At 55.5% G+C, this 27,534-nt stretch overlaps 1 protein-coding gene across 1 annotated transcript in view; it reads left to right on the top strand.

Moving 5' to 3' along the window:
* Positions 1–27,528, top strand: part of SLC9A1 (solute carrier family 9 member A1) — a 33,050-nt gene extending 5,522 nt beyond the window's left edge. Inside the window, exons 2-13 of the mRNA XM_026863470.1 lie at positions 162–226; positions 19,546–20,006; positions 21,715–21,965; positions 22,442–22,659; positions 23,008–23,210; positions 23,450–23,539; positions 23,939–24,009; positions 24,411–24,584; positions 24,752–24,866; positions 25,303–25,404; positions 25,726–25,798; positions 26,568–27,528. Coding sequence (XP_026719271.1) covers positions 162–226; positions 19,546–20,006; positions 21,715–21,965; positions 22,442–22,659; positions 23,008–23,210; positions 23,450–23,539; positions 23,939–24,009; positions 24,411–24,584; positions 24,752–24,866; positions 25,303–25,404; positions 25,726–25,798; positions 26,568–26,890 — 2,146 coding nt within the window. The 3' untranslated portion in view covers positions 26,891–27,528. The remainder of the gene's footprint in view (positions 1–161; positions 227–19,545; positions 20,007–21,714; positions 21,966–22,441; positions 22,660–23,007; positions 23,211–23,449; positions 23,540–23,938; positions 24,010–24,410; positions 24,585–24,751; positions 24,867–25,302; positions 25,405–25,725; positions 25,799–26,567) is intronic.
* The last annotated feature ends 6 nt before the right edge of the window (positions 27,529–27,534 follow it).

The following is a 27,534-nucleotide window of genomic DNA, read 5'->3' as shown; positions in this document are numbered from 1 at the left end:
TGCTTTGAAAAACCGCCGCTGGAAAGCACCAGAATGGGCAGCGGGAAGCAGCTCCCCGGGGACGTATGTGATGGGGGACATGGGGGCATCGCTGCCTGCCGGCTGCCCCCCTCCCCTGGGCACCCTCCGTCATCAGCGCTGCGCTGGGTCGCTGCCTGAAGCTGTTTCTGCTGCCCTTGCCTGAAGTTAGGGCTCGTTTGTGCTGCAGGAAAAGTTATTTCTGGCGGTGAGCTGAGCCCCGTCGGTTCTTACGTGTTACAAGTATTATGCAAGACTGCGTGTTTAAGAGGTGTATTTTAGGAGGAGCTGCTTTGCAAGTTTGGCAGGGGTCCTCTGGAGATGGCAGGTGCTCTGCAGAGCTCCAGGGATGCTGGTTATGGCAAAATTTGTACCTTGGGTTACCTACAGCGTAACAGGGGCTTCGAGAGCAGAGCGGTCCTGGGGGAGCCTTTTCCTTGGCCTTCTTTCCAGGGTTTTGAAGGGGGTAGCGTTGCTTGTTCATGGCGTCTTGGCATGTAGTTCCCAAGTTGCTGGTACAGCTGAATATTCAGGCTCCCTCTGCTCCTGACCTGCAAAAATGTCTCACTGCTCAGTATCTAAATACCGGCCCAGTCGATCCTGCCCTGGATCAGAGGATGTTGTTCAGGAGCAGCAAAATGTGCTTTTTTTAACCCAGGGAATAGATCTTACACAACCGGGCACTGCTACATGCCTGTGCAGTGCAACCTGTGATGGCAGGATGGAGCACACACATTTCCAGGCTCCCTAAACCAGACAGGGTTTGGAGCATCCAGTTTCCATGTAGAGGGGAAGGGGGATGATGAGCAGAACAGGAATTTGTGGCACCTTTTCTCTCCCCCCTTGTCCGGTTAGTGTGCATTGACTGATGCATTGGGGTAACCCTGCAGGGGACAAGCATCTTTTCTCTAAGAGTGGGAATTTGTGCAGCATGGGCTATGCATGACAGCTTGGCACCCCCTGATTTCCCTTCCCCAGCTTCGAATGCCCCTTTGCTGGGTTAGGGCTGGTGATTGAGCCACATGTTGCTGAAAACTGAGACTTCAACCCTGTGAATTGCTTGTGGGTGTCATCTGCTGGTGTAGTGCAAGGTGACGATGTAGAGGAGCTCAGAAGTGCTTACAGGGCTCTTTTCTGGGCCAGGAGAAGCAGCCTCATCCTTGTCCTGTTGCTCCATTTCCCCTCATTGCTCTTGATGCCTTAGACAGCTCTTCAGGCTTCAATGAGTCCTGGCATTGTCCCTTGCAGGTGATTTACCCTCTCTCCAGCAGCTCTAACTGCAAGATTCTCTGGGGAATCAAAGGTGTGAGTTGAGCCCTTCCCCTTCTGATGCAGGTCTTGTTAAATGCCTCAAAGGATGTTGGTTCCTGGAGGATTCACCATGAGACAGGGGGTGGCTTTCTGGGACAGAGGAACTTGTCACACCAGCGTGTCCTGCAGGCGTGGGCTGTTTCTGCTTTGCTCGTCCCAGTAGAGAAAGGAAAGGCTGGTGCTGGCTGCTTTATTTAATACTCACATGGTATTTTAAGACTGTGGGAAAGGAGGGGGTAAGGGACAGCTACAACCACACCTTTCCCAAGCCCCACCAGCTACGTGCAGACCCCATCTGGTGGTGGCTTGACTTTACCAGTAAAAGTGGAGAAGCCTTCATGGCTGAAGGTTGCAACCAAACTTTCTCTCAACCTGTTGCATTGCTGCAGAAAGTCAGACCTCCGTAAAACATCCAGATTAGAAGCCCTCTGTTCCCGTCTCCAAGGTTTTACAAGGATATTGTACGGGTTTCCTCCGCGCTGTGCCCAAGGAGTGGTAGGGAGGGGGCTGGGGAGTTTCTCAGCACAAGAACTGGTTTCCTGACTCAGGACTGACCTTTCGGCTCACATGGTTCCTTCCAGGAGACATTCAGGGGAATTCAGGTTTGATTGTAAATATGTTTCTGTCTCAGGAGAAAGGAAAGGAGTGAGTCAGGAATGTAGATAACAGACTGGCTAGCAGTCCCTTTGCTGTGGACACAGGCTGGAGCCTGGTAGTCAGAGCTTTATTGCAAGCCACCAGCTCTTACCCACCTTGGAGGAGTGTTGGGGTTACCTGTGTCTCCAAAACACATTTCAGGCCCTAGCTTCTAAAGCAGAAAAGCACAGAGGTCATATTTCCATCCTGCATTAGGAGCTGCCTTCGATCGAGGCTTGCCCTGTCGTCTGTCTGCAGGGCCGTCTGTCTGCACCAAACAGCTCTTCAGCATCTGAGAGCTTCCCAGCCTCCTTGGAGCACCTCGGCCATTCCACATCGCAGCTCAAGTGCATAGTGGGGACTTGATCTCCTACGTGTCTACACCAGAGACTGCTGCGGCAGGTCCCTGTGAGGCACTACTTCACGGTTGAGCTCTCTTAGCCTGCTTTTGCTCGCTGATGTGCGCTAGACACTAGCTCGCTGCCTGATGCTGCGCTCCTGTTGGGGTTGGAGCCCGTAGTGATCACTGAGTCATTGCTCTGTCTCTTCCCCCTTCGCAGCACTCGGCTTTTTCGTGTGTCTGGGTTGGGGCTGTTGTCTGGGGTGTTTCCCCTCCCTCCAGACTGTCTGACAGCAGCCAGCGCCAACCTGGTGTTTGCAGAGAAATCACCACTGTGTGGTTGTCGGGCTGGTGTAAAGGGAGCCGGGGAGAGTCTGTGCTAAGCGAGCAGAAAGGGAGCCCAGAGCTGTGGGCAGCAGTGTGTTAAGTAGGGACATACTGCTGCTTTGGGAATTGTTTGGTGACACATCTCAGGCCAGTTTACCAGGCACAGGGCATCCCAACGTCAGGCTCCAGTGTCAGTGGTTGCCTTTGGCCACTACCGACTGTCCCCATCGCTGCTGGTGTCAGGAGGAACAAGATTAAGGAAGTTCCCGGTGCCTGCGGGCTGGTGATAGGAGCTGGGAAAAGAAGAGCAAAACATGATGGATGCAAGTGGGGTTGTGGAGCCTGGCAGAGGCTCTGGGCACGGCTCCTGCACTCAAAGGAGCAGGGACGATTTCAAAATTGTCAGAACATTTTTAGAGGCTGGCAGTGGCTGGCTGGCAGTGACGTTTGGGTGCTAAAACACTTGGGTGCTTTTCAAATACTTTTAGCAGCCCACATCCTTCTCCTGAAACTTTGGAGGGGCCACCCCAGAGGTCTTACAGGGACCTGTGAGTCAGGGACTTGAAGATTTCTTTGGGTGAGGAGTGATAAGCAGGGTAAGAAACTTGTTGCGGTGGTGGCACAGGATACAGGAACTGAATCTTGAGACCAGACATGGCAAAAAAACCCCAGAGCAAAGCCACCAGCCTGGGGACACTGGTGCCACCTGCAAGGCTTAGAAAGGGGACAGCAAAGAAGCATTTGAAGATGTGCGTCACCCCAGCTTTCATCATCCTGTTAGAAACACGGGTGTCTGACGTATGGGATGTGTGTGCCGGAGGTTATCTCTGTTGTCCTTCTGCCACCACAAGGTTGGCTTCTTTCTCTTGGGCGCCCCGCAGGGCTGTGCCGGGCAGGCTGCGCTGGGGATGGCCGTCGGCAAAGCTTGGCTGGTGGGAAGAGCTGCTGGAGGTTTCGTGGGCTGTTTCAGCTGGATCTGTGGGACTGGTTGATGTGGATTCCCTCACTGAGCCAGAGGGAAATGTTTGTCTTAAAACCTGCCCGCTCGCAAGCGGCAGCCCTGGATTATTTCACGTGTGGGATGCAGATACCAAGGTGGAGTGTGGTCTGAGATCCCCCAGACGCTTCCCTGTTTGTATCGGTGAGCTGGTGGCTGTTCTGCCACCAGGGGAACTGAGGCTTGATGAATAACTGTCAGCAAAGGATTTTGATATACAGATGCAGCTGTTGCCACAAAAGTGTAAATTGTCATGATAATGAATTTAAACAGCCTCATCTAATGCAGACTTGTTGCGTTCCCGCTTCCTTATTGGGGAATGATTCAAACGCATACTGTGGTTTCCCTTTCTATCTGCTTTGCCATCTCAGAAAGAACAGCCACAGCATTTTTTTTTTCCTCCCCGGTCTACCCATTGCTGGTGTGTGAGCAAAAACCCATCCAAACTCTCTCCTCCATGAATCTGAAAAAAACATTAGATTAATTAGGGCTGGAAGAGTGAAAGGTTCCTGCTGTGAAATACAGGGTACTGATGGAGTGGGAAAAACTGAACGTGTCTGTAATCACAGCCCATACCTCCCTGGTGAGCCCTAATGTCCATTAAGGCAGAATTACGCTTGGTTTGCAGCCATGGCTTTGCTCCCTGCAGGGACCTGTCACCCGCAGCAGTGCCCACATCTGCTTTCTGGACCTTGAGGCCACTCAGGAACCGAAGCTGTTGTTCCATCCCGTTAATTAACACAGGCTTGGACACCTCATGCGGGTGTCAGGGACGGGCTGGCTTCCCCCACAGTCTGCAGGTGGGATTTGGGATGTGGGTGTTGACTTGCTGAGTCCTGCAATGGCCAGAGCCCAGATGGGTGATGGCCTGGCTTTCGGGGAGATGCCGTGAAGTTGCCCTGAGACCTCCAACAGAGCTGGGATGGTTTGTGGGGTAGGAGGAGAACATGCCAATATTTGGCCTGTTTTGTGCGGGTCCCTCATCCCAAATTGCTCAGGGACCCAACTGTGGCTTGTCCACAGTACTCACAGATGCTGGAGTTGCCTTGGGAATTAGTGGGGTAGAGAATGAGTCTTTTGTCTGCAGTTAGTGTGTCTAAATAGAGTCCTTTGGGGTTTTAGAATTACACATGGGAGAAGAGGAAACTGGGTGGTGGTGGAGGGAAGGGGAGAGGGTTGTTCTTTGGGTGACAGGTGTGTAAACCTGTGGCGCTGAGGGACGGGAGCACCTCTTCTGCAGAAGAGAGACAGACATCTCAAAGGCACTTGCATAAACCAGAAGCTCATTAGGCTTGCAAAAGAGAATTTTTTTTAGCATAGTCCTTTCCCTTTTCCCTTCTGCAAGTCCTGGGTTGTGGCAGTAGACTGCAGAGATGATGGGGGTTGTAGAGACTGTCTCAGGGTCATGTAGGAGTTGGTTCTTTACTAGAGCATTGTTGGAGCTATGGGTACTTTAAAAGTAAGCAATAATGAGGATGAATTACTGCAGCTGCCTTGTAAACATTTGATTTTTAAATTTTTTTTTTCTTTTTTGGGTCCCCAAGGCTTAATTTGTTCAAATAAAAACTGAAATCCATCCAGAATTCTCTGTGAAAACACAGCCTTGCCGAGTGGAGACGGAGCTGGGATACACCGCTCCCCTCCGCCGGCTTCGCTGGGCTGCCTGGGTTGTCAGCAGTTTCTTCTTGCCTGTCAGGGCTCAAAGCTGCTGGTGTAGGTTTGATGACAGCTTTGGTGTTTCGAAATCTGGGCTGGCCAGCTTCAGAGGGAACAGCAGAGGAACAGGGAAGCTGTGGCGACGGTTCGACTTGGACCAAGTATCAATGCTTGGTCCTCTTGCTTTATGGTGCTGGCCAATATACTGCCTTAGGCAAGCTGTATGATTGCTGTCTGTTCTACATGGTGTTTGATATCTTGCTTATCTTTCTAATTTTTCAGTGTCTTCCAGTTGTGTGTTAATTGAGGGATGGCTATCTTGTCATGTTTTGTTCTTCTGCTCTTTCCTCGGGCAGAAGAATCTGTGTGTTTCTGCTTGGGAAGGAAGAAATGAAATTAAAATCTCTACAGACAGGCATGCACACACACGCTGCTGCATGTTTGTCAGAAAAGGTGCGATCAAAGATTGATGAGTGCTTGGAGTGGAGTAGTGAGAATAAATTTGGTGGTGTGTCACCTTCGGTGGTACGTCACCCCATGACTTGGGGTTCCTTCCCCAGAGAGCTTGACCCACCTGCGTGATGGATTTGTTAGGGGCAGGAGTGACCAAAGGCTCGTTTGAAGTCGGGGTGATGTTCTGAGATCCCTGAGCAGAAGGTTGGAGAACGCAAAGTACTTTTTGTAATTGAAAGAGAACAAACGCGTTTCCTCGGGTTGCCCAGGAGTGACTCACAAACGTCATAGCATCTTTGTCTCCAGAAAGTCGCAATGCAATCAACCTCGAGGGACAGCTGGTAGGGAAATAATTCTCCTCTCTCTATCAAGCCTGCAAGACACACATTTGCAGAAGCAGACTCCTTTTTGCAGTGGGTTTTCTTTCAGTGCCTGGAATTATTCGGCATTTCGGAGTCATGCCGTGCTAAATCTTAATGATGTATTTGGAGGGAATGCAGTTTCCCAGCCCAATGCTGGAGATTTTAACAGCACAAATGCCACAGGCACAAAGTTAAGCACACACAGGCCTTTAAAGAGAAGAGCTGGTGTATCCAGCCCTGCTAGTGCCTCAGTTTCCCTTGGGAGCGCTTTTCCCATAGCAGCCTCGGTCCCTGGGGGGGTTGTTTTGCAATGTACGGGCTCCTCTCCTGTCTGTGAAGTGCTGCGTAGAGGAGAGAGTGTCTGCTCCCAGGAGCACTTCTGTTAGCTTGCCTGGGTGTGAAATAGCATTGCCTGGCTGAGGGGGAATGCTGGAAGCTGAAATGACATCTAACGGGGACAGCTCTCCAGCCCCCAGCTCTCAGTAGCACTGCAGTTAGCTGGTGGGGTCTCCATGTGCCGGCAGCTCCTGTCAAAAGCTGGGGAAGAGACAAAGGTGACTGGGTTGGCTCTCGACTTGCTGCTGGCGTGTGCTACGAGTGCTGTTGCTTTGTCTGGGTTTGCAAAGCCTGGTAGTAATCAGTGATAATTGCAATTACCTCCTCCCTCCTGTTGGAGTGGAAACCAACAGGTTATTTCCTGAAGAGCTTTTGTTTGTCTTTCCTGCCCGTGTTCCCGGTAGGAAATCTGCCCTTCCTGGGAAGGGCAATTGGCACTGCTCTGCCTGGGGAATTTGTCTGTGGTCACCTCAGGCTGGCTCAGCTTTAACTCTTCCTGAGGCTTCACGAGCCAGCAGGAACCGTGTATTAAATGCTGTGCCATGAGGGTAAGAGCAAGGAGCTGGGAGAGCAACTGGAGCCTTATTTTGGGTGACCAGATTATAGCCTTGTGACCGGGTGCTGTCTCTCCACATCGCCTTGAGTACCTTCTGCTCCAGAACAATTCAATTTCTGCATTAAACAGCATCAAGTTTAGCTTTGCACCATGCAGAAAGTAACTCAGAGGGTTTTATTGTAGAAATCCCCCAGCTTGAGGCAGACGTGCTGCGCTGACCCCTCCTAGCGCAGCTATTCGTGGCATCCAGTGGGCCTTGCGACAGCTGAAGCAATCTGGGAAGAGCATGGCTAGTGAGGGTTATGTTTAGCTCCTGGCCTCTTTCCCTGGAGCTGGAACAGTTTTTCTAGACCTTTTTTTTTTTATTAGGCCTCCTCCAAATGTGCAAGTTCAGCTGCTGTTGCTCTTCTGATACTTTAGAAGGATATAACCCTGGATAGGATGCTTTTGTCTATAGAAAACTCCATTTTCCATGGTAAATGAGCTGTGCCAGGAAGAGCCCAGCCTTGCTGGCTTGGCTGTGGGATACACCTATCCAGAAATGGTGGGAAAAAGTCAGAGTGAGTCTTGGAGCAACAGAAGCAGCAATTTGCATGGCAGTTTGTCCCCGTGCACCTCCGTACCGGCATGCCCAGCTCCTGCTGGGTGAATGCCACAAGCTGGTAAAGATTCATACGGTCCCGCCTTAGAAAAACCATGCATGGAGCACGCCTGAAGGCTCTAAACAGGTTTACTAATCTCAACCTGTGGTCTGGGAGCGGCCTTGTAACATGCCCGTTAGAGGAATGTAGTCATCAGGGATCAGGGTTACTGGTGTACCCGTGAGTCACCAGAGATTTTTAATAGCCAGCTTGGCACATAGTGCCAAACCTCAACCGGTTTCTCAAAGCTGCTCTGGAGGAGAACGTTGGGTTTTGCAGCATCTCATCATGGGGCAGCTCTGGAGCTGGAGAGAGGTGGAGGAGTGCTGCTCTGCTCACAGCTGCGCACAGCTGGATCTGGAAAAGTTTCTTCAAGATGCCATGGAACCAAGCCTTGAGGCTTCCCAAGCCAGCACTGTTTGCTCCATCACCATCTCCAGTTGGCTCCGTGTTTTCCTCCCTGTTTAAAATGCTGTAGCTGTTGGGTGACAGTCCAAAGCGCCGTGGATTTCTGAGCCTTTAATAGCAATTAGGTTCTTCTTAATGTCTGCTTTTCTTGCAGGCTGCCCTTGGCTTTTCTTATGGTTTGAAGGAGAAACATTATTTAAACATGGGACTGGAAATTGGGAGCTGCTGGGTTCTCACGCCAACTCTCACACCATTCACTTGGGGACTTGGGCAAGTCCATTTAATGCCTTTTGTCTCTCATTTCCTTTTTACAGCTGGGAGGAAATTAATACCAGCTCTGTAAAAGACTCCCAATTGATCTGTTAATTTCTTGTGAGTGCTTCAGAGATAAAATGAGGGTACGTGCTTTTGCTGTATCAGTTCTCCCTGCTCTATTCAAGTGTTTCTACTAAACGTCTCTGTCCATGGATTGTCACGGCGCATTACGGTAGTGTACAGGTAACTTCTCCTGCCGGGAGGCTGATGCTGCCCTCCCTGTCCTCCTCGGAGTGATCACCAGGGCTCCCTTAACCCAGCCAAGGTGCCGTTGGGCGAGTGGCAGGCTGTGGTCTGGCCCAGCCTGGGCAGAGGGGGATGTTGGTCCCAAAAAGCTGCTGTTTGATGGTCACTTCCCACACCATGAGCCCTCGGGGACATCTGCCTGCACGGATACTCCCTGCGAGCTGCCCGGAGCCTGCCTTCGGGCTGCCTGCTGTGCTGCCGTTTTCCGTTACGCGTGGGGCTGGGCAGGCGTCCTGGTGTGGAGTACGTGGCGGGGAAAAAAACGGGCTTTTTAGGGCTTGCCTGTGAGTCGCCAGCTGAATCAGGGGTGGGTGAGTCAAGGGAGGCAGCCATCGCTCAGGCCCTGCCCTGCCTGCCCGTGAGAGCAGCTGCAACCTTGGCACTTCTCTGCCTGTTTTAGGGAGGGTTTCCTGGACACGGGTCTCCTCCGAATGCGGCTCTTGCAGCAGGTGCCCCAGATCAAGGCCGGTTCTGCGGGGAGGTGCTGTCTGGGCTGGAACCCTGGGCTGGTTCCTAAACCTAAGCCTAAGGCAAGTGAAAGCACAGGTTGGAGTGGTGCAGATGGGGAGCAGGATGACTCCCGCTGATGGACGCCAGCACCACAATTAGAGTCTGCTGCAAGCTGCTCCACGCAGCACAGCGGAGCCAACTGTTTAGTTTGGGTTGATCTTAATTAATTAGTGTATCTTTTAGAATTGGAGGGGGGAGAATTAGGCAGCGCTCGAACTGTCGCTGGCTCGCCTGCAGACCAGACCTTCTGGGTCAGGGCAGCAAAGCTTAATTGGGAGGAATTGCTGCCGGCTGTTTGGCACTTGTCTGCGAAGTTGCCGGCTCTGTGGCATGAACGTTTGCTGTCTGCTTTGCAGAGCTGCAGGGAAGGCTGGATGGGTGTTGGACCATGCAAAAGTCTCAGCCGGCTTCCCGGAGCTGTCCCATGCTGGGAAGAGAGAGGGACACAGCCCCTTTTGGATGGGGGAATAGCTGAGCGGGTGAAACACAAACCAAGGAGCAGCCCCCCAGCTTTGTGCTGGAGGGGCGAGCTGGTGCTGAGCCTGGATTGGGCCCCAAGGAAGAGATCTCTCCTTGTTATTGTTGAAGTTCTCTTGGTCTCCGTAAACAGCTTGTTTATAAGTGTATACAGCGGCTTTCTGCAAGGGGGGTCCGCCCATCCTGGCAGGCTGATATCCAGGGTGCCTGCAGATGATTCACAGCTCTCCAGCACGCCTGGGTTTGTTGCATCCTCCTCCCGCTTTGCAGCACTGCAGTGCTGCCATCGAGGCCCCGCAACACCCGCATTTCACTCGACTGCAGCGCAGCATCCTCCTCCCCTGTGACCTTCCTGCAAGGCTCTGGGCAGAGAAAATGAGATTTCCCTTGCCAAGGGGAGCGTTTTGTTTCTGGAGGGAGTGTCAGGGCAGGTAGGGAGCTGGGCTCATCTGCATGCAGCTCCTGACTCCAGCTGCTGCAGGATGCAGTGACGCCTGTGGTTGTGTTACCCAGGCTGCTCATCTTTTCGGGACTTTTCTGTGTCTCCGAATCCAGCCCTACGCTAAAGGAACAACCTTGTGCTTTCCTGGTACTGCCATCATCATCATTATCCTTGGGTATTTCTCTGTTGCCCATGGCTGGGAGGGGGCTGCATTGACAGAGTGTGACTTTTGTGGCACCCCTGCACCCCTTTGGAGCCAGGCAATGCCTGCCACAGCTGCTACAGCCTTCGGCAGCCCCGGGGGTGCTGAGCAGGCGCTCCCGGGGGAAGGCAAGGCCCTGGCAGGACTGTGAGCATTAGAGGCAATTCCTACATGATGCTGCTGCAGGCACTGAGCTACCAGAAGAGGCTTTTGCCCTCGCCTGGCTGTGGCTATTGCTGCCTGCGCAGCAGGGGCCCGTGGGTGGCGTGGCTCAGCTCCGCTGCGCTCCCAGCCGGTGGGGGTGGAGTGGTACCTGCCTGCTCGCCCTCCCCTCCGTGCCTCGCCGTAACGGCTGGTTTGACAGCATGCCAGACCCTTATCACCAGTCCCCACGGCCCTTACTTATCCTAACAGCTAAAATACATGAAATGGCTCTAAATAACTGCTCCCTAAAAGGCTCCAGGCGTGGAATAGCACAGCCTTGCCCCCCAGACCACCACTGAACTGGCCTCTCCTTGGTCCCTTGACCTTGCAGAGCGCCAGACCAGCATCTGTCTTGCTTGATGCCCTGACATCCATCCCCCATGTGCATAGGGCATGGGGAGCTCTCAGCACCCTCCTGAGGAGGAAGGCTCTGGCTGCAGCTTATTCTCTGTTTATCCTCTTCTGGGGTGTGGGCTTTGCTCCCCGAAAGTGCCCAGGGGACATGAGATCTGGGAAAGGCAAGTGCATGTCTTCTCTCTCCAGCTGCCTTGGGGGTGCAGGGTGGCTAGACTTGTCTCCCCTCCCATTTAAAGGATTTATTCGGGGCCTGCCAGTGGGAACTGGCTGTAAACTGCTGCTGCTTCGGGAGGATGGTGCAATTGGGACACTGTCAGACATCGCAGCCCTGCTGCATCCCCCCCGCCTCCTCCAGCCCCTCCTGGCAATAGAGATGCAGAGAAGCCGTCTGCCCTTTGCCGGGAATCAAGGGCTCTTTCCTGATGCTGTGATGCTGCACTAGTGGGACCACCTGCTTTTGCTAACGTGGCTGTACTTGAAGGGCTTGACCAAGCCTTTTTGCACGAGTCCTTGCAAGGTCTGCAAGGGCCAGGCCACTGCGAACGATCAGCTGCTGTGACTGACTGGCTGAGCTGCAGCAAGGCTGTTGCACGCTGGTACCTGACAGTGTCTGCTTTTTGTTCTGTAGCTTTCAGGTTTTGACTCATTCGTGGGCTGGCCCGATACTATCAACGCTGTTCTTATCTTCTGCAAAGCAGGCAGGGTCCAGGCAGGTCACCTTCTCATGCACGCTTGCCTCGCCGTAGGCGTTAGGGCTGAATACACGAGACTGAGTGAGCTGGAGGCTGTACCAGGCAGCTCTTGCTCTCCTGTCGCAGGAAACTCTTTCCATTTGCCCCTGGTTTGTTTGCAGTATTGGGGGGAAGCGAGGGAAAACAAGGGGCAATTCAGCAGCTGTTTGAACAAGGTCTGTAGGCAAGGGGGACAGTAACGTCACACCGAGAGAAAATAAACCTGTACCTTCGGCAACTAGCAACGGGTCTGAATGGTTATTGATGGCAGCGACGCGACTTGTAGGGGCGCTTAAAGCAGACAATTTGGTTCCACTCGATCCCCACTTCTCTCAGACTGAAGATGTCTGGAGGCTGCAGTGCCAGATGCTCGTGGATTTTAACCTGAGTCCTGCGCATCAGGCTGGTCAGAGCCCCCTGCCCGCGGGCTGCTGGGGTACACAAGCATGATCCCCAAAACGAGGGCTGGCTGTTTCGCTTTTCCCTTCTCTCCCTGTCCTTGCTTTGCACACCGAGCCCATGGCGAGGTTTGGGTGGGTGCTGGCTGTGTGGCCCCTGCGTGGTATCTGCATTAACTCAGTGAGTCACAAAGAGCAGTTTAAATTAATTACCTTCCTGGTTCTTGGCTTTTCTTTGTAATTAGCAACAAGAAAATAATGAAGCTTGACTGAAAGATTTGGTTTAATCTGAGGAAATTGTTTTGCTTAGGCGCTCTTTCTGTACCCGTAACTTTTAAAAAAAAAAACCAAGTCAACTTTTAGCCAGGAAATGTCATTTCGGGGTGGAAAATTAAAGCTTTTCCACTCTGGACATTGAGGCCATTGAATGCTTCTCTTAGAGGTTGCCCCAACCAACCCCAATTGCTGAAATCAGCCCAAAGAGAGCTGCAGGAGAGCACTCGGGAGGCCAGGACCTACATTAAACCCCTGCCTGCTCCATGGTGAAGCAGAAAAGGGATTGGCAACGCCAAAGCTGCGTCAGGACCCAGCACGTGCTGTCCTGGCGGGGTGGCTGCTGGAACTTCGGGGCAGATGATGACGTTGGAGCTTGTGAGATGCAATGGATGTAATTTAAGTATCGTGGTTTTTCCACCTCCCCTTGCAGGGTGACACGAGTCATAGCCTCGCTCTATTTTTAGGTGTAAATCACCAGCTATTTAATTCCTTTCTAGCAAGTTCAATTTTCATCCTCTTCCTGTGAGACTTCCCCATTACAGCTGGTACCCGTGCCGGTGCCGGGTGCGTGCAGCTCTCTCTCTGTGCCCTTCCCAAGGCTCCTCGCTCCCTGTCTTTGCCAGCAGGTCGATGGATCCGGCTCTGTTTTACAAGAGAGGCTGCACAGCGGGGCTGAGACACGCTCCCAGCAGCTACAAGACATCCCACGAGGGTTGTGCTGGAGGCCACCAGCAATCAGCAAAGCCTGGCTGATCTTTGGGCAACTGTAACAGCAGCCAATGGTCAGGAGGGGAAAGAGAAATCCGACGACTTCTTTTGGGAGGAAAGGGGATAAATGGAGAGAAGCTGCAGCCAAAATCTGTATGCCTGAGGTAGGTTTTCCCCTGGGAGCCAGTTGCAAAACATTCTCCTCCTGCGTCACCATCCTCACAGGGCTTTAACCCTACCAGGGGCTTAGCCCCACATCTTCGACCCTCTACCACCCCAAAATAGAGACTGTGAACACCAGGTCACGGTGGTCTTGCTGCTTTGCAGACCTTGGAGCCCAGCCCCAGCCCTCCCCCTCCCCTGCTGTTTCTTCTAAACAGAGAAAAAAGAAGGGGACGGTTCTGGGTAATGGCTTTGTGGATGACTAGTCCCCGTGGATGGTGACACATCAGTGACTTTCTGGCTCATCCAGCAAAGCATCCACGTGTCAGGGCTGTCCGTGGTCCCTGTGTCCCACGGGAGTGTGGGAAGGTGTTTGCACCTTCCTACATCCCTCACTGCTGGGTTGATGGATTTGGTGACAATGCAGGGCTGCTGCCACTCTGCATGGCCCACCCAGACCCCACCAGCCCGGTGTCCTAAAGAGTTAAAGTGGCCTTTGGAGGGGCCCTGGTGCTGCTGAGACACGTGTGTCTCCTCCAGCCGTGCTCTCTGCAGTGTCCTTCAAGAAGGGCAGCCCTTCTGAGCATGCCTGCTCCCCCTCGCTGCCTCCTTCCCGGACCCTGTGCCTTCTCCTGGAGCTTTTCTAGCACCACAGCACGCTCTGCACCCACGCCACACGGCCACTCGGTCCCACCCTCCAGCCCAAACAAGCACCCGTGGGTCCCCCAGGCTGCAGCAAGCGTCACCTGGGGGGCTTCACCGCCCCCTCACCCATCTACTGCCTTTCAGAGAAAATCATTCAGGGGGTGGAAGAGCTGCCTAATCCCTGGTTAATAATTGTGTAATTTCTCTCTCGGGGCTGCTGCCTGCCTGCTGGAGCCTGAAGCTGCGCTAATAAACTTCTGAAGCTTGGGAGGATGGGGTGTTTTTGTAACCGTTCTCATTTCTTGTGCCTCCTCTTAGCTAACAAGCATCTTCCTGGAAGCAGCCTGGCTTTCCCGCAAGGCTCCCCACAAGGCTCCCCATGTGTGGGCGCGTGGGAAGCCGGGGTGAAGCCGCAGGAACATCCCGTTTAACCATGAACGTGCCGAGCCCTTCCAGCCCTGCCACGTGCTCCCTGCCCTCCTTCCTCCCCCTCTTTAGCTGGCTCCAACTCAAGCACCAACCAAGTGGGTTTTCTTCCCTCCTCCTTCACACTGCTTTTCCTCCTGTGAAAGGAGAGGACGTTAATCCCAGCCAAATTCCACCTGCAGCTCTAGGAGGATGTGATGGCTGATGGCAATCCCAGCTGCACGGCAGCTCTGAGGGCCAGGGGCACCCCACAGTCCCCAGGGCTGGCACAGTGTCTCGTGGTGCAGGCTGCCTCCAGCATCAGCCTTAGAGAGATATATTTTTTCAAAATATATAAAAATATTTTCATTTTATTTATCGCCTCGAACACCAGTATTTTTCAGGGCCATGGGGATTGCAGGGGCTCTTACAGCTCCGACTCCAGGAATGTCCCCATGGTGGGAGCCAGGGTGGGAGATGTCGACATCTCTCAGAACTGGCCTGGAGCAGTGCTTTGCCTCTGATGATGCCTTTCTTTCATCATCAGTACTCTTTTGAAGTGTTTGATTAAAAAGTTCTTAAAGTGCTCTTTCTGCACTGCTTTGAGAGGGGTCTTTAAAATTAGGGGAGAGCTGTCAGAGCTCTGACTAAGCCTGACCTTGGGTCCCATGCCATACGGAGCTGTATGGAGTGATGGGAAGGGAGAGAAGTCCCGCATGGGTGGAACAGGGAAATGCCATCAGGGAGGGAGGGAGGGGACCTTATAGATGCTGTAGGACACAGTGCCTGTGGTCCTTGGGGCTTTCTGTTGTGGGATGAGGCTGGGCTGAGCAAAGGGGGATACTCCCTGCTTCCTTTTGCAGTAAGTTCCCAGCACCGGAGCTGCCTCGAGAGCTGTTGTTGGTTTGAGAGCTGCAAATCATCTCCTCCTGGCCTTGAGAGAGTGTTTCCAAATTGCTGTGAGAAGCTCAGGGCATGGAGATCGCCTCTACTTCAGCTGCAGTCCAAGAAGCATCACCCCAGGCGAATGCTTGTGTGGGACCCAGCTCCTTTTGACAGCAGCACTCCCCCAGGGTGGGGATGCTGGGTCTGGGTTGGGTGCCCAGCACCCTTCCCTCTGTGTCCCTTACCTCAATATCCCTTCAGGCTCCTCCTGCCCAGGCTGAGGATGGAAAGAGATCAGATATGGTGGGTTTTGAGTCATTAGGCAGCAAAGGAGCAGACACTACTGGATGGAGCGTACGTAATGCCAGGCACAGCATCCGGCCTGTGCGCCGGGGCTGCGGTAACCCAGATACAGCTGAGGGAGGAAAGAACCACACGTAGGTCAGAGTCTCTCCCAAGCTGTTTGGTCGGGAGTAAATATTTACATGGCACTGCATCTGCCAGCAGCCAGGGCCTTGGGAAAAGCAACTGGCTCCCCCTTGGTGGGATGGGGAGGAACTTTTAGCAGCTTGAAATGGGAGCCCTCACATACGGTGGGGCAAAGTCTGAAGACTGAAGGCAGCTTGCCGTGCAGGGGCCGTGCTCCTGTGTCTTCATTCAGCTTCCATAGCCTCCAAAATACGAGCCTGCTTTCTGTACCTAGGGGGAAAAATAACCTGCCTTGCTGCAGTCCAGCAGATACTAGTGGTTCTTGCCACCACCGTAGTTAGTGGAGGAAAATTCCTGCTGTTGCCCTCAATTACCTGCGCTTGGATAGAAGTGGCCCCGTGCAAATCTGCTGACACCAAAATTAAGAGAACTGGCATTCAGAAGCAGCAAAGCAAACTTCTGCAGCACGAACATTGCCTTGCAACAGCATTCCTTACTCAAAATCTCTTTAATTTGAAGGATGGTGATTTCCTCCTGTCCTTCAACTGCCTAAACAGTGGTTAAAACTGGAAAACCAGTCCCCAGCTCCTTTCTGCCCCAACCCGAGGAAGAGCTGACCACCAGCAGAGAGCGATTCCCATGTTCGCCTTGCTGGGCCCAAGCAACCCGGGGTGCGTGATGTGGGCAAGGAACTGTTTTAATAGCAACTATTAACTTCTGGATTTCCTTTTTGCTTGTTTGCTCAAGCTCTCGGGGTTGATGTTTACTCAACTGGTCTTGCTTTTAATAGTTTCTGTGGTGTTTGATGCTGTTGATAGGGGAACTGATCCCATGGAGTTTTGTTTTCCAAAGGAAGAAACTTGGGCGACTCCGTGTGCCTAGTGCTGGTGATTTGGGGATCTTGGATCTCTCTCAGGGAAATGGGGTCTCAGGGGACTTCCCTCCTGGTGGGGTTCAGGAAAACCAGCTGAAGCCCAGTGGGTGCTTCTCCATGGGAAAAGCTGCTCCTCCACGTGCTTGCCTGCCTGCTCCTGCACATCCCTGCTCATCCTCCGGATGTGGATGTGCCGGAGACCAGGCTGCCTTGTCCCCCCCAACTCCCGCATCACTTTTTTATTCAGGGTGTGCTGGCAGTGGTGTGCTGGGAGTCTCGTACGCCTGGTGCAGGCGCTGCCTCTCCATTACAGCTCCTCAATCCTTCGGGAAGCACTTCCCATGCAGGCAGCACAGCCCTCCCAGCCAGGGAGACCTCGCGGATGATGGCTCCAGCCATTCTGCTGCGGCAAGAAACACTTGCTGCCTAACAGAGGAAAATAAAGGAGTGCTGAGGGTCTTACTGTCCCCCCTCCCTGCCTCCCGGCTCGTCCCAGGTTTGTGCTGCTGGCAGAGGATTTGCAGCTCCCACTGCAGTAGCTGAGTCCTAGTTTGCAGCAGAGCCACCACATTTGGGGACAGGTGGGTGGCAGCAGTAGGTACCGGGGCAGGCAGGCAGCACAGGTACCCACTGTGCAAATAGCCTTTTACCAAAGCAGCTGGGAACAGGAGCCTGGGGGTTATTAAGACTTTTTTTAATTATTATTATTATTATTATTATTATTACTATTATTGCTATTATCAAGACTTACTCCTCTTCCTGCTGCACCTGGATGTGCCCATGGCCAGGCATCCTCATTGCCCAGCATCCTGCTGCAGCCTCCTTCTTCCTCCGGGAGAGAAATTCAGCCACAGAGCTGAGATTGGACCAATTTGCCCCTGCCTGGCATCACCCCCACGGCGAGAGCATTTCTTCCCATTAATCGCCCCTACCCCAAAGTGGGATGCCAGCCCGGCACTCGGAGCAGGATCCCAGCAGGATCCCAGCAACAGATTGGTACCGATGGGCTTTCGAGTGCTCTAAAAATACTGAGCGGAGAAAGCAGGGAGTGAAAAATGGCTGAGATTCAGTGAAATCAAAGGCATAATTAACATGCAGCCCATGTGAGTGTATTTTTAGGGCCCTACAAAAAAGCTCTAAAACATTGAATTCACATCAGCGCGCGAATGTTCCAGTTTAATGGGATCCTGGGGCCTGTGGAGAAGAAGTGAGAGATGCTTAATTGTCAGTGTTTGTGTTTTATTCATGATTGAACGTACTTAGCAAGCAAAAACTGATTTGCTGCGGGCTTCTCGCTGCTTGTGTGGCTTTAAACCTTATTCTGGCCAGGGCTGGTGTATGCCAAGACAGGCAACCGCCCGGTGTGCTGGAAGGGCCTATTGTTTCAGGTGTTTGCATGAGCCATGCTTGGAAAATGGATTATCATGTCCCCTCCCACGGGCAGCTCCCTGCCAGGGCTGCCCTGGGGTGCTCAGCATGGGCTCCGGGGGGGATTGGACACGGAAGAAAAATCCTGTGTGGGTAAATCAGGTACCACATCCAGCCTGGGAGGTCCCTGAACGCCGGTGGCCAGACACTGGGAGAGCAGTGGGAGAAAGCTCAGATGCTCCCAGTCTGCTCCCGGCATCCCCTCGTGCCCACACCCAAAGGCCACAGAGCAGTTTGCTCAGAGATGAGTGCTGCTGCAGCAAAGCCAAGGTAGAAACCAGACTCCTTCCCACATCACTCCAGCACCCGAGACCTGTCAGAGCTGCCTGGGTGCTGCTGAAAAAGTGTGGCTGGAGCATGTGCATGGAGCCTTGGGTGTGATGAATCCACCAGCCTCTGCAGGGCTGGGCTCACCCATACCAGAGGCAGCACCTGCAGCTCAGGTAACAGTCTGAGGTCTAATCCTGCCCTCGGGGACCCGCACAGCGCCGTGGCCGGTACCTGACTCACTGCTGGCCCTTAGGGAGGGATTGTGGAAGCAGCTGCCGGATTCATGCGGCACCTTCCCCGCTCGCTGCGCAGGTGGAAGAGGGATGAGCCGGCAGCACGGCGCAGATGTGGTCCCTGCAGGCTCGACAGAGGGGGCGGGAGGGCTCACCGTGACGCAGAGCCGCTCCTGATAGTCATCGGGATGGTGGCTCACTGGGGAAGTTTTTTGTCTTTTTTTTAAAATCTGTTGTGAAACGATGTGCAGATGGCACAGCCGCCCGGCCGGAAGGAACGGAGGAACACGGGATGCCAAGGCAGGGTTCCTTATTTTAAACTGCTTCCCTTGCCAGGGAACAAATGTGCCTCACTTCAAAATAATAATTATAAAGCCTGGGAGAGGATCCAGGGGACCCAAAAATCCTTCTGTGGGTATCGGTGCGTTGGCTGAAGCGTTGCTTTGGTTGGCATCGTGCTGTCTGCCCGGCTGGGCAGGCAGATGCCCATGTTGCCAAGACTGTGGGGTGTTTAGTGGATGGATGTCACCCCAGCGGGGCACGGCTGGCTCAGAGACCCGCATTTGGGGTCATGTTGTGATTCAAAAAGGGGAAACTGAGTTCCCTCTTACCTTGCACCCCAAGGATGTGTCCTGCCCTGCTCTGGGAGCAGCCCAGCCTGCAGCCTCCCAGCTTGCTCCTGAAGCTACAGGAGGGGGAATAAGGAGCCGCTCCAATTGCATCTGCAAACCCACCGAGCACCAGCTCCCCTCCCTGTCCCCTGCGTCAGGGACGCCCAGGGATGGGCTCTGTGCTGCTGCCTCCTGCCAGAGCCTGGCACGCTGGGTGTAACGGCACTCGGTGGGCAGGCTGCCGTCTGACAGGAGGTAAATGCCAGTGCCTACGTGCGCTCGGGATTAGTAGCTGTGACGGGAAGAGCTGGAGCCAGCGACAGCTTGTGTTGTGAGAACTGCCTGTGCTGCAGACGGCTGTCGTGGGGGCCTGGGGGTCCCCTGAGAAACCCCGGGGTGCCCAGAGGGCAGTTGCTGCCTGTTGAACTGGGACTCACTGTTATTTTCTGGCTTGAGATCAAACAGTGCCAGGGTATGTGGGTCTGGTGAAGCTGCAGTTTCTACTTCACAGCTTGAGACCATGGGGAAGAAGTGGGTTAGAAGGAGAAACTGAGGCACACAAAGAGTAAATGATCCTGACGCGTGCAGGGAGGGCTGGGAACTGGTCCCCAGCTCCCGCAGGGGTGTTCGTCCTGCAGAGAGCATCCTCTGTTTGCATAGCCAATGTGTGTCTTGCTCTCTCTTCCTCCTCTCCAGGCTTCCACGTGATCCCCTCAGTGTCCAACATCGTACCTGAGAGCTGTCTGCTCATAGTGGTGGGCCTTTTGGTTGGGGGGCTCATCAAAGGAGTGGGTGAAAAGCCCCCCATCCTCAAGTCGGACATCTTCTTCCTCTTCCTCCTCCCACCCATCATCTTGGATGCCGGCTATTTCCTTCCCTTGCGCCAATTCACTGAGAACCTGGGCACCATCCTCATCTTCGCCGTGGTGGGGACGCTCTGGAATGCTTTCTTCTTGGGTGGCCTCATGTACGCCGTGTGCCAGCTCGGTGGCCCTGGCTTGAACCACATTGGCCTCCTGGCCAACCTGCTCTTCGGCAGCATCATCTCGGCTGTGGACCCGGTGGCTGTGCTGGCTGTCTTTGAGGAAATCCACATCAATGAGCTGCTCCACATCCTGGTGTTTGGGGAGTCCCTGCTGAATGATGCCGTCACAGTCGTAAGTGGATGAGGGGGATCGGCCAGTGGGATGGGGTTCGCTTTGGTGGAGCATCTCTGGGTGGTGGCACCAGGACCGATGGCAGAACTGTAGACTGGGCCATTGCAAGCTGCTAGGTGCCTCCTGCCAGCTGAGCTACAGCTGTTCCACTTGCTCCTGACCTTTTGCAGGTGCAAAGCTAAATATAGTGGCTTAAAACACCGCAGAGGTAGGTTAAGGTGAATCATTTTACTTGGCAATCTGGGCAGACTGATAGCGGATGCCCAGCCAGCTACTGCCTCTCAGTAAAGAGCAGGACTGTCCCCAGTGCCTTGGTCTCCTGGGAATCTGCTTTCCTGGGTGAAATTTCTGCCTGATGCCATGCTCGTGCCTGTGCTGCCAGGGAAAACGAGCAGGGGTGCCAAGGGGCTGGTGCTGGGTCAGGCAGAACTGCCATCTACCTGCTGCTCCCTCCTGTCTCCTTCCTCATGGGGTCTTCCTTGCTGTCCCTCAGCTGCAGCACTGAGGAGGTGGGGGGACAGTTGAGGTGAGGGGGAAGCTGTGGGCACTGCGACTGGGCTGGCATCTGCCTGGGTCACCCCTCAGCCCCTTCCTTTAAGCAGCAGCTTTGCAGGGACCTTCGGGAGGTTTTGGGGCCCTGGCCACCCACTCTGAGGCCGTGCCGTTTCCAGAGGACATCTGTGTCCAGGTGCTGGCTTGGCCGTCAGCGGGGCGTCCTCCTCTATGCAGAGCTGACCTCTAAATTTACTTCTAACCCGCTGCTTTTTCCTGGCTCTTCTCCCATACCCCAGCTGTCCGCCCCGGAGCTGGCTGCTCAGCGCACTGCTGACGAGGTTCCTGGTGGCGAGGAACGTGCTGTCCCACCACAGGGCTTTTCCCAGGCACTTCTCCCCACTTTTGACCAGCGGGGCTCCCTGCAGGGTTTATGTCCCTGCTCCCATCCCTGGGGAATGCTTTTGCCTTCTGCTGTCGCATCTGTCCCTGCCCGTGGCCCAGGACCTGGCCCTGGCAGGCAGGAGTTGGCACCTCGTCCTCTCACTGCTCACAAGCACTGCCATCCCCGCAGGATGCCCCGGAGCCCATTTTCCATCCTCACACAGCTGCGTCAGCTTCTGTTTTAAAATCTCCAGTAAATGTGACTGGGGGTGGGAGGGGACGATGCAGCCCACGATGGGCTCCTCCTCTGTGGTTGCCCTCTTAGCTACAAAGCTGCACTAAGGGTTTGGGCTGTTCTCTGGGCTGAGCAGGGCAGACGTTGGCTTTTCTCCTCACACTGCTCTCAGGTGTCCCGCAGCCTGGATCTGTCCTGAGCTGCTCGTTGGGAGACAGGAACAGTCTCTGGCAGGTTCAGACCTTGACTGAAGCCCCTCCTAGGACAGCAATCGGGGCTGTGTTAGAGAGCAGAGCTGCCCCAGCCACATGTCTGATGGCACCATGTCCCTGTGAGCCACAGAAAACGGGGAGCTGGTCTCTCCAGCTCTGTGTCTCACACAGAAAGCACCACCAGCTTTTTTTTCTGGCATGAAGCTTGCCCCAGCTCAGGGTCACCGAGCACTGGCATACCTTATCTCAAGTGTGCCATGCCGGCTACCTGCCTGGCTCACTTTGCTGCTGCTCTCCCAAGAAAGGTCCCTGTGCAGGTCTCCTCCGAGGTGAGGCTGTCTCTTGCCAGCAGGGCAGTTTGAACACCCCCTTCTCCCTCTCCCAGGTCCTCTACCACCTCTTCGAGGAGTTTGCCAACTTCGAGCAGGTGACCATTATCGATATCATCCTCGGCTTCCTCAGCTTCTTCGTGGTATCGCTGGGCGGCGTCTTTGTGGGCGTCATTTATGGGGTGATCGCTGCCTTCACGTCCCGCTTCACCTCCCATATCCGAGTCATCGAGCCCCTCTTCGTCTTCCTCTACAGCTACATGGCATACCTCTCTGCTGAGCTCTTCCACCTCTCCGGCATCATGGCGTGAGTTGGACACGGGTGGGATGAGACGCCCTCCTGTCCCCAGGACCCTTTGGGAGGGTTTACTCTGGTGTAACCACAGCTGTCTGGCTGTCCCAGCATGGCCAGTACGTGCCCAGAGGTGTGTTTGGGCTGGGATATGCCCGCAGGCAGATGAGGAAAGTGACTCTCTTGAGTTGTCACACAGATCCCGGGGTGCTGGCAGCCCATTGCCCGTTCTCTTGGGCACACAGCAGCAGGCAGGGCTCAAGACAACACAGTTTTGTGCTGTCTGGCTCCAGTGCTCACTCCTGCCCTGCCAGGGGGAAGAAGAAACCTCATGTTGCCTTCTTTGGAGTCCTTGAATAATTGCTGATGTCTCACAAGGCCTGTCCTACTCTGGAGTTTGGTATAAGAGCACAAAAACACTGCTGCAGGATCAGAGGTTGGGGCTGTCCCCATGTCCCCACGGCTTCTGAGTGCCCTGACCTTGCCCCTAGGCTCATCGCCTCCGGTGTGGTCATGCGGCCCTATGTGGAAGCCAACATCTCCCACAAGTCCCACACCACCATCAAGTATTTCCTCAAGATGTGGAGCAGCGTGAGCGAGACCCTCATCTTCATCTTCCTGGGTGTCTCCACCGTGGCTGGCCACCACTACTGGAACTGGACCTTCGTCATCAGCACGCTGCTCTTCTGCCTCATCGCGAGAGTTTTAGGTGAGATGTCAGCGAGGTGGCAAAGACCTTGGGGATGGGCAACTCTCAGGGCCGTGAGGCCCTGGTTTGCCTTGCTGGGGAGACTGGAGTTGGCTGGGTAGCACTGGGCATCAGCCTAGCTGGTAGTTGGATTTGTGGAGAGATGGGGTTAAGGCCATGTTTGTGGGGTGGCGCTGGTGAGGAGTGCTGGGATGAGCGAGCAGGACAGCACCCACCTGCACCCATGTCCCCAAGGGGGTGACACTGCTCTGGGCTGTGCGCTGGGCTGCCGGGGGCGGGGGGGTTTCTTCAGGGCCAGAGGGCATCCTTCACTGTCTGCTCATACGAGGCCCTGCCCCGCTCCCCCAGGCGTCCTGGTCCTCACCTGGTTCATCAATAAGTTCCGAATTGTGAAGCTGACACCAAAGGACCAGTTCATCATTGCCTACGGGGGCCTTCGGGGAGCCATCGCCTTCTCCCTCTGCTACCTCCTGGACTATAAGCATTTCGGCATGAGGGACATGTTCCTCACAGCCATCATCACGGTCATCTTCTTCACAGTTTTCGTGCAGGTTGGTGGTGGGCAGGTGTTCACAGCGTGGTTTCAGAGAGAAAACGGGTTATTCGTGTGTGTGAGGAGCATGTCCCCAGCCTCCATCCCTGACCCTGTCACTGTCCCCTTTCTCCAAAAGCTTGAGGCTGCTCGGTGACACCGTCAGCGCAGAGCCCCTTGGCTCAGCTGTGCTGAACTCATCCCGCTCCCACTGGGGTGCCTTGGGGAGGGGTCTAACCCACCCTCCCCGTTCCCTAGGGCATGACCATCCGGCCCTTGGTGGACCTGCTGGCCGTGAAGAAGAAGCAAGAGACAAAGCGCTCCATCAACGAAGAAATCCACACGCAGGTAACCCGCTGTGCCCGGCCAGCCCTTCCCGCGCGCTTCTCTTCGCCGCCTTAGCCCTCTTCTCTTTCTGCTTCTGCCACCTCCACCGCTGTAGCCAGGCGGGTTTACAGAGCGGGAGCTGCCCCTAAATCGGTGCCCAAGGTAAGGGGGGACGGAGCGAGGGCTCTCCCCTGTCTGTGTCGTCCATTGCCCGCTCGGACCCAGACCTCCCCTGTGCCTGGTAGAGCCGCAGCCCGGTTACGTAGGACCGTGCTGCCCTCCTGAGGCCCATCCTGGACCCACAGCCCTGATTTTGCACCCCCTGAGTGCCCTCACCCCTGTGTCAGCGTGGGTGTCGGGGTGGGGAGAGGGTGGGCAACAGCCCTGCGAGCTGCCTATGCCTTGGACTTTCTCTTCCAGTTCTTGGATCATCTTCTGACGGGGATCGAGGATATCTGTGGTCACTACGGGCACCACCACTGGAAGGACAAGTGAGTGAGGAGGTTTCATGAGTTGAGGGACCCGTGGGGGAGATGGAGAAGGGTTTGAATCCCCACTTTGCAGCTTTTCCAGCCCTGTGCTGGATTTTTCCCCGGGCTGTAAAACACACACTCCCCTCGATGAATTACAGCCCTGGGTTGGGTGCGAGTGGGGCTGCACCCCTTCACCACCCCACAGTCTACAGCATTGGGGGAGCTGCAGGTGGTGGGTCCCCGCAGGAGCTCAGGACCATTCGTTGTGTTTCGGAGGGAGTCGGGGAAGTCTGGCCCCACCTGCGTTGGTGGGAACTGAACCATCTCCTGCTGGGCTGGGGTGGGGATGAGGAGCGGGTGCCAGGGCAGGGAGAGGTCTGATGTATCACTGCTCCTCCTTTCCCCACGTCCTCGGGAAGGCTGAATCGCTTCAACAAGAAGTACGTGAAGAAGTGCCTGATTGCAGGGGAGCGATCCAAGGAGCCCCAGCTCATCGCTTTCTATCACAAGATGGAGATGAAGCAAGCAATCGAGCTGGTGGAGAGTGGGGGCATAGGCAAGATCCCCTCTGCTGTCTCCACCGTCTCCATCCAGTGAGTTCCCCAGCCCTGGCTGCCCCTGTGCCTCTTAACAGGCCCCTGGTGTAGGCTGAACACTCCCTGCTAGTGGCCACAGGGCATGCTAGTGGCCACCAGGGCAAGCAGCCCTTGGGCCCTGCCATGGCCATCGCAGTGTCATTCAGTCCTGTCTGTCCACGCAGGAACATCAACCCCAAGACCCTCCCTGTGGAGCGCATCCTTCCGGCCCTGTCCAAGGACAAGGAGGAGGAGATCCGGAAAATCCTTCGCAACAACCTGCAGAAAACCCGGCAGAGGGTAAGGTGTCCCCTGGCACTGTGCGTGGCCCCTTTGCTTCCCTGTGGGTGGCCAGCATCACTTCCCACCAGAAGCCCACGGGACTAGCCCTACCCTTCACCCCCAGTGTTTCTGCCCTCCTGCCCCTCGTGTTCCTGGTCTGGCTCTCCCTCCCTAGGAGGCTTTTCCTCCTGGGATGGTGCTGGGATAGTGCTGAGGGGGAGGCTGGCTCAGTTGGTGGCTGAGTTCAGTGTTTAAACCTTCGCTTGGGCTAAGGTGGGTCCAGATCAGACATCCCATGGTAGCACAGAAGGCTTGAGCCACCAGCTTTCCTGGACGTGCTCTGCCCGCTGGTGGCTGCTTCATCCATCTCCAAAGGAAACGGTGCCGTGACCTCTCTTTGTCTTTCCGTGTGTTTTTTTTTAACCCGTCTCCTTTTCTTGGGGCCTTTTCCCAGTTGCGATCCTACAACCGGCACACGCTTGTGGCTGACCCCTACGAGGAAGCTTGGAATCAGATGCTCCTGCGGAGGCAGAAGGCCCGGCAGCTGGAACAGAAGGTGTCAAGGGGACGCTGCCACAGGCTGGGGAGGACGGGGAGCTGAGGGGGGCTTCCCTGCCTGGGAGGGACATGGGTGTCCTGCATGGGGAGGAGGTTGAGGTTCAGAATCCAGTGGGTGACCCCACGCCTTGGAGGTCCTCTGAGCACCCCAAGGCTCTGAGCAAGTCCTTGCAGCACGGCTGGGAGGATGCGTGCACGTGTCCTCTGCATCCTGCTGCTGCCTCCTGCTCATCCCCGTGACCTGGGGTCAGTTCCCTGCCCCCCTTCCCCATTTGACCTGACCGCTCCGATGGAGACAGTCCCTGTGCTCCGATTCCAGATGAACAACTACCTGACGGTGCCGGCTCACAAACTCGATTCTCCCACCATGTCCCGGGCTCGCATAGGCTCAGGTAGGTGGGTCTGACCTGCCCGGGAAGCGCCGCTGCCGGCACCTCGCTGGGCATCGCTGGGGCTTTGGTGCTGAAGCTCTTGGAGGTTGCGTTGTCCTGCTCCCCCCCAGCTCCTCTGCGGCTCTCCAGCCCCATCCCGCTCCCCCGTGGCCATGCAGCCAGGGGTTTGGTGTTCTCCAGCCCCAGCTCTGCCAGAGCAGAAGCCCCCAGCTCACCTCCCGGCAGGATTCCCACCGGGAATTCAGCCTGCCCGGTCGGGAGGTCTGTCCGGAGCTCAGCTCGCTCTGTCCCTGCAGCTGCATTTCTGGCCGTGCCTCTCCTCTCCGCAGAGGAGAGCTCTAGGAGTGCTCAGCCCGGAGAGACCTGCCCCTGGACTCTCCGGCTTCTCCAGCACGCATTTGCTTTGCCATCTTTGGTTCCCCCTGTCCTGCGTGTCCTCCCCTGCTCTGGGGACAGCGTGACGGGTGTGACGGGGTGTGACGCGGCGCTTGCTGAGCTGGTGGTTAATCGGCAGAGGGCAGCTTCGGCCCTTGCAACCGGCACAGGGCTGGGCTGTCTGGAGCGGCTCCAGGTGGCATGTGGAGATCAAAAAAAAAGGAATTAAACATCAGAATTGGAAATTGGAGAGTGAACAAGCCCAGGCATCCCAGCCCCAAACTGGCCGAAGGTCCCTGAGAGTTCCCCCTTTCCCTTCTCTGGGTTACCCCGACCCGATTTGTTCATGGTACCACAAGACAGGCCCTGCCTGACCCCTCTCTGCCTCCCCCAGACCCGCTGGCCTACGAACCCAAAGCAGACTCAGAGAACCTGCCCATCATCACCATCGACCCAGCCTCCCCGCAGTCCCCGGAGTCCGTGGACCTGATGAACGAGGAGCCCAAGGGCTGCGGCGGCCTTCCGCCCTCACCCGAGGAGGATGAGGAGGGGCTGGTGATGCGGGTGAAGGAGCCTTCCTCCCCGGGTACTGATGATGTCTTCACCCCGGGGACCGGCGACAGCCCCAGCAACCAGCGGATGCTGCGATGCCTGAGCGACCCGGGGCCGCGGCCGGAGCCGGAGGAGGGGGAGCCCTTCATCCCCAAGGGGCAGTAGCAGCTGGTGCCCGAAGCCTCACACACCTCTATACGGTTTCTCTTTCTCTTAATTTGTTTGTTCTTTGCTCTCCTGTTTGGTTTCCTCTGTCACTACACACTGGGTTTGGGAAGGGGAGACCGTCCTGGATGGACTGGGATTACCAGGACAGCTCTGCCCACCAAGCCCTGGGCTGGCCCCAAGCAGCGGGGAAGGACCCCCCGGGATGCACCGGGCCCCTCAGTCGCCGTGGCCTGGGGGTGACGGACCATTTACCACCCGGGACTGGGATTTGCAGGTTCCTCACAACCCCGGCGGGGCTTTCCCAGAGGCTGCCCACCCACTCAGGACCTGCGAGCGGCTCCTCGGGGCGGCTGCAGCCGGCACAGGGTGGGCTCTGGCCGGGGAGCTGGGGGTGTCCGTGGAGGCTGCCCCGCAGCCCAGCTTCGTCTCTCCCCGGCTTGTGTTTTACCTTCCCCCTCGCCTTGCTCCGGATGGGAAGATGGGAGCCAGGCTCTGCGCCAGGGCTGGCGCACCCACCACCTCACCGGCACCCTCCCAGGGTCCTCGGGCTCGGCCGCTGCTCCCTGCCTTGGCCGCTTCCCCCACGGGGCCAGCAGCCGCCGGGACCCTCTCCTCCGGCCCTGCATTTCATGCCAGGTCTC

Source organism: Athene cunicularia (assembly GCF_003259725.1).
Source record: "Athene cunicularia isolate RWA chromosome 23 unlocalized genomic scaffold, athCun1 chr23_part2, whole genome shotgun sequence".
In the NCBI taxonomy this organism is placed as follows: Eukaryota; Metazoa; Chordata; class Aves; order Strigiformes; family Strigidae; genus Athene; species Athene cunicularia.
This window is presented reverse-complemented; position numbering and strand designations above follow the sequence as displayed.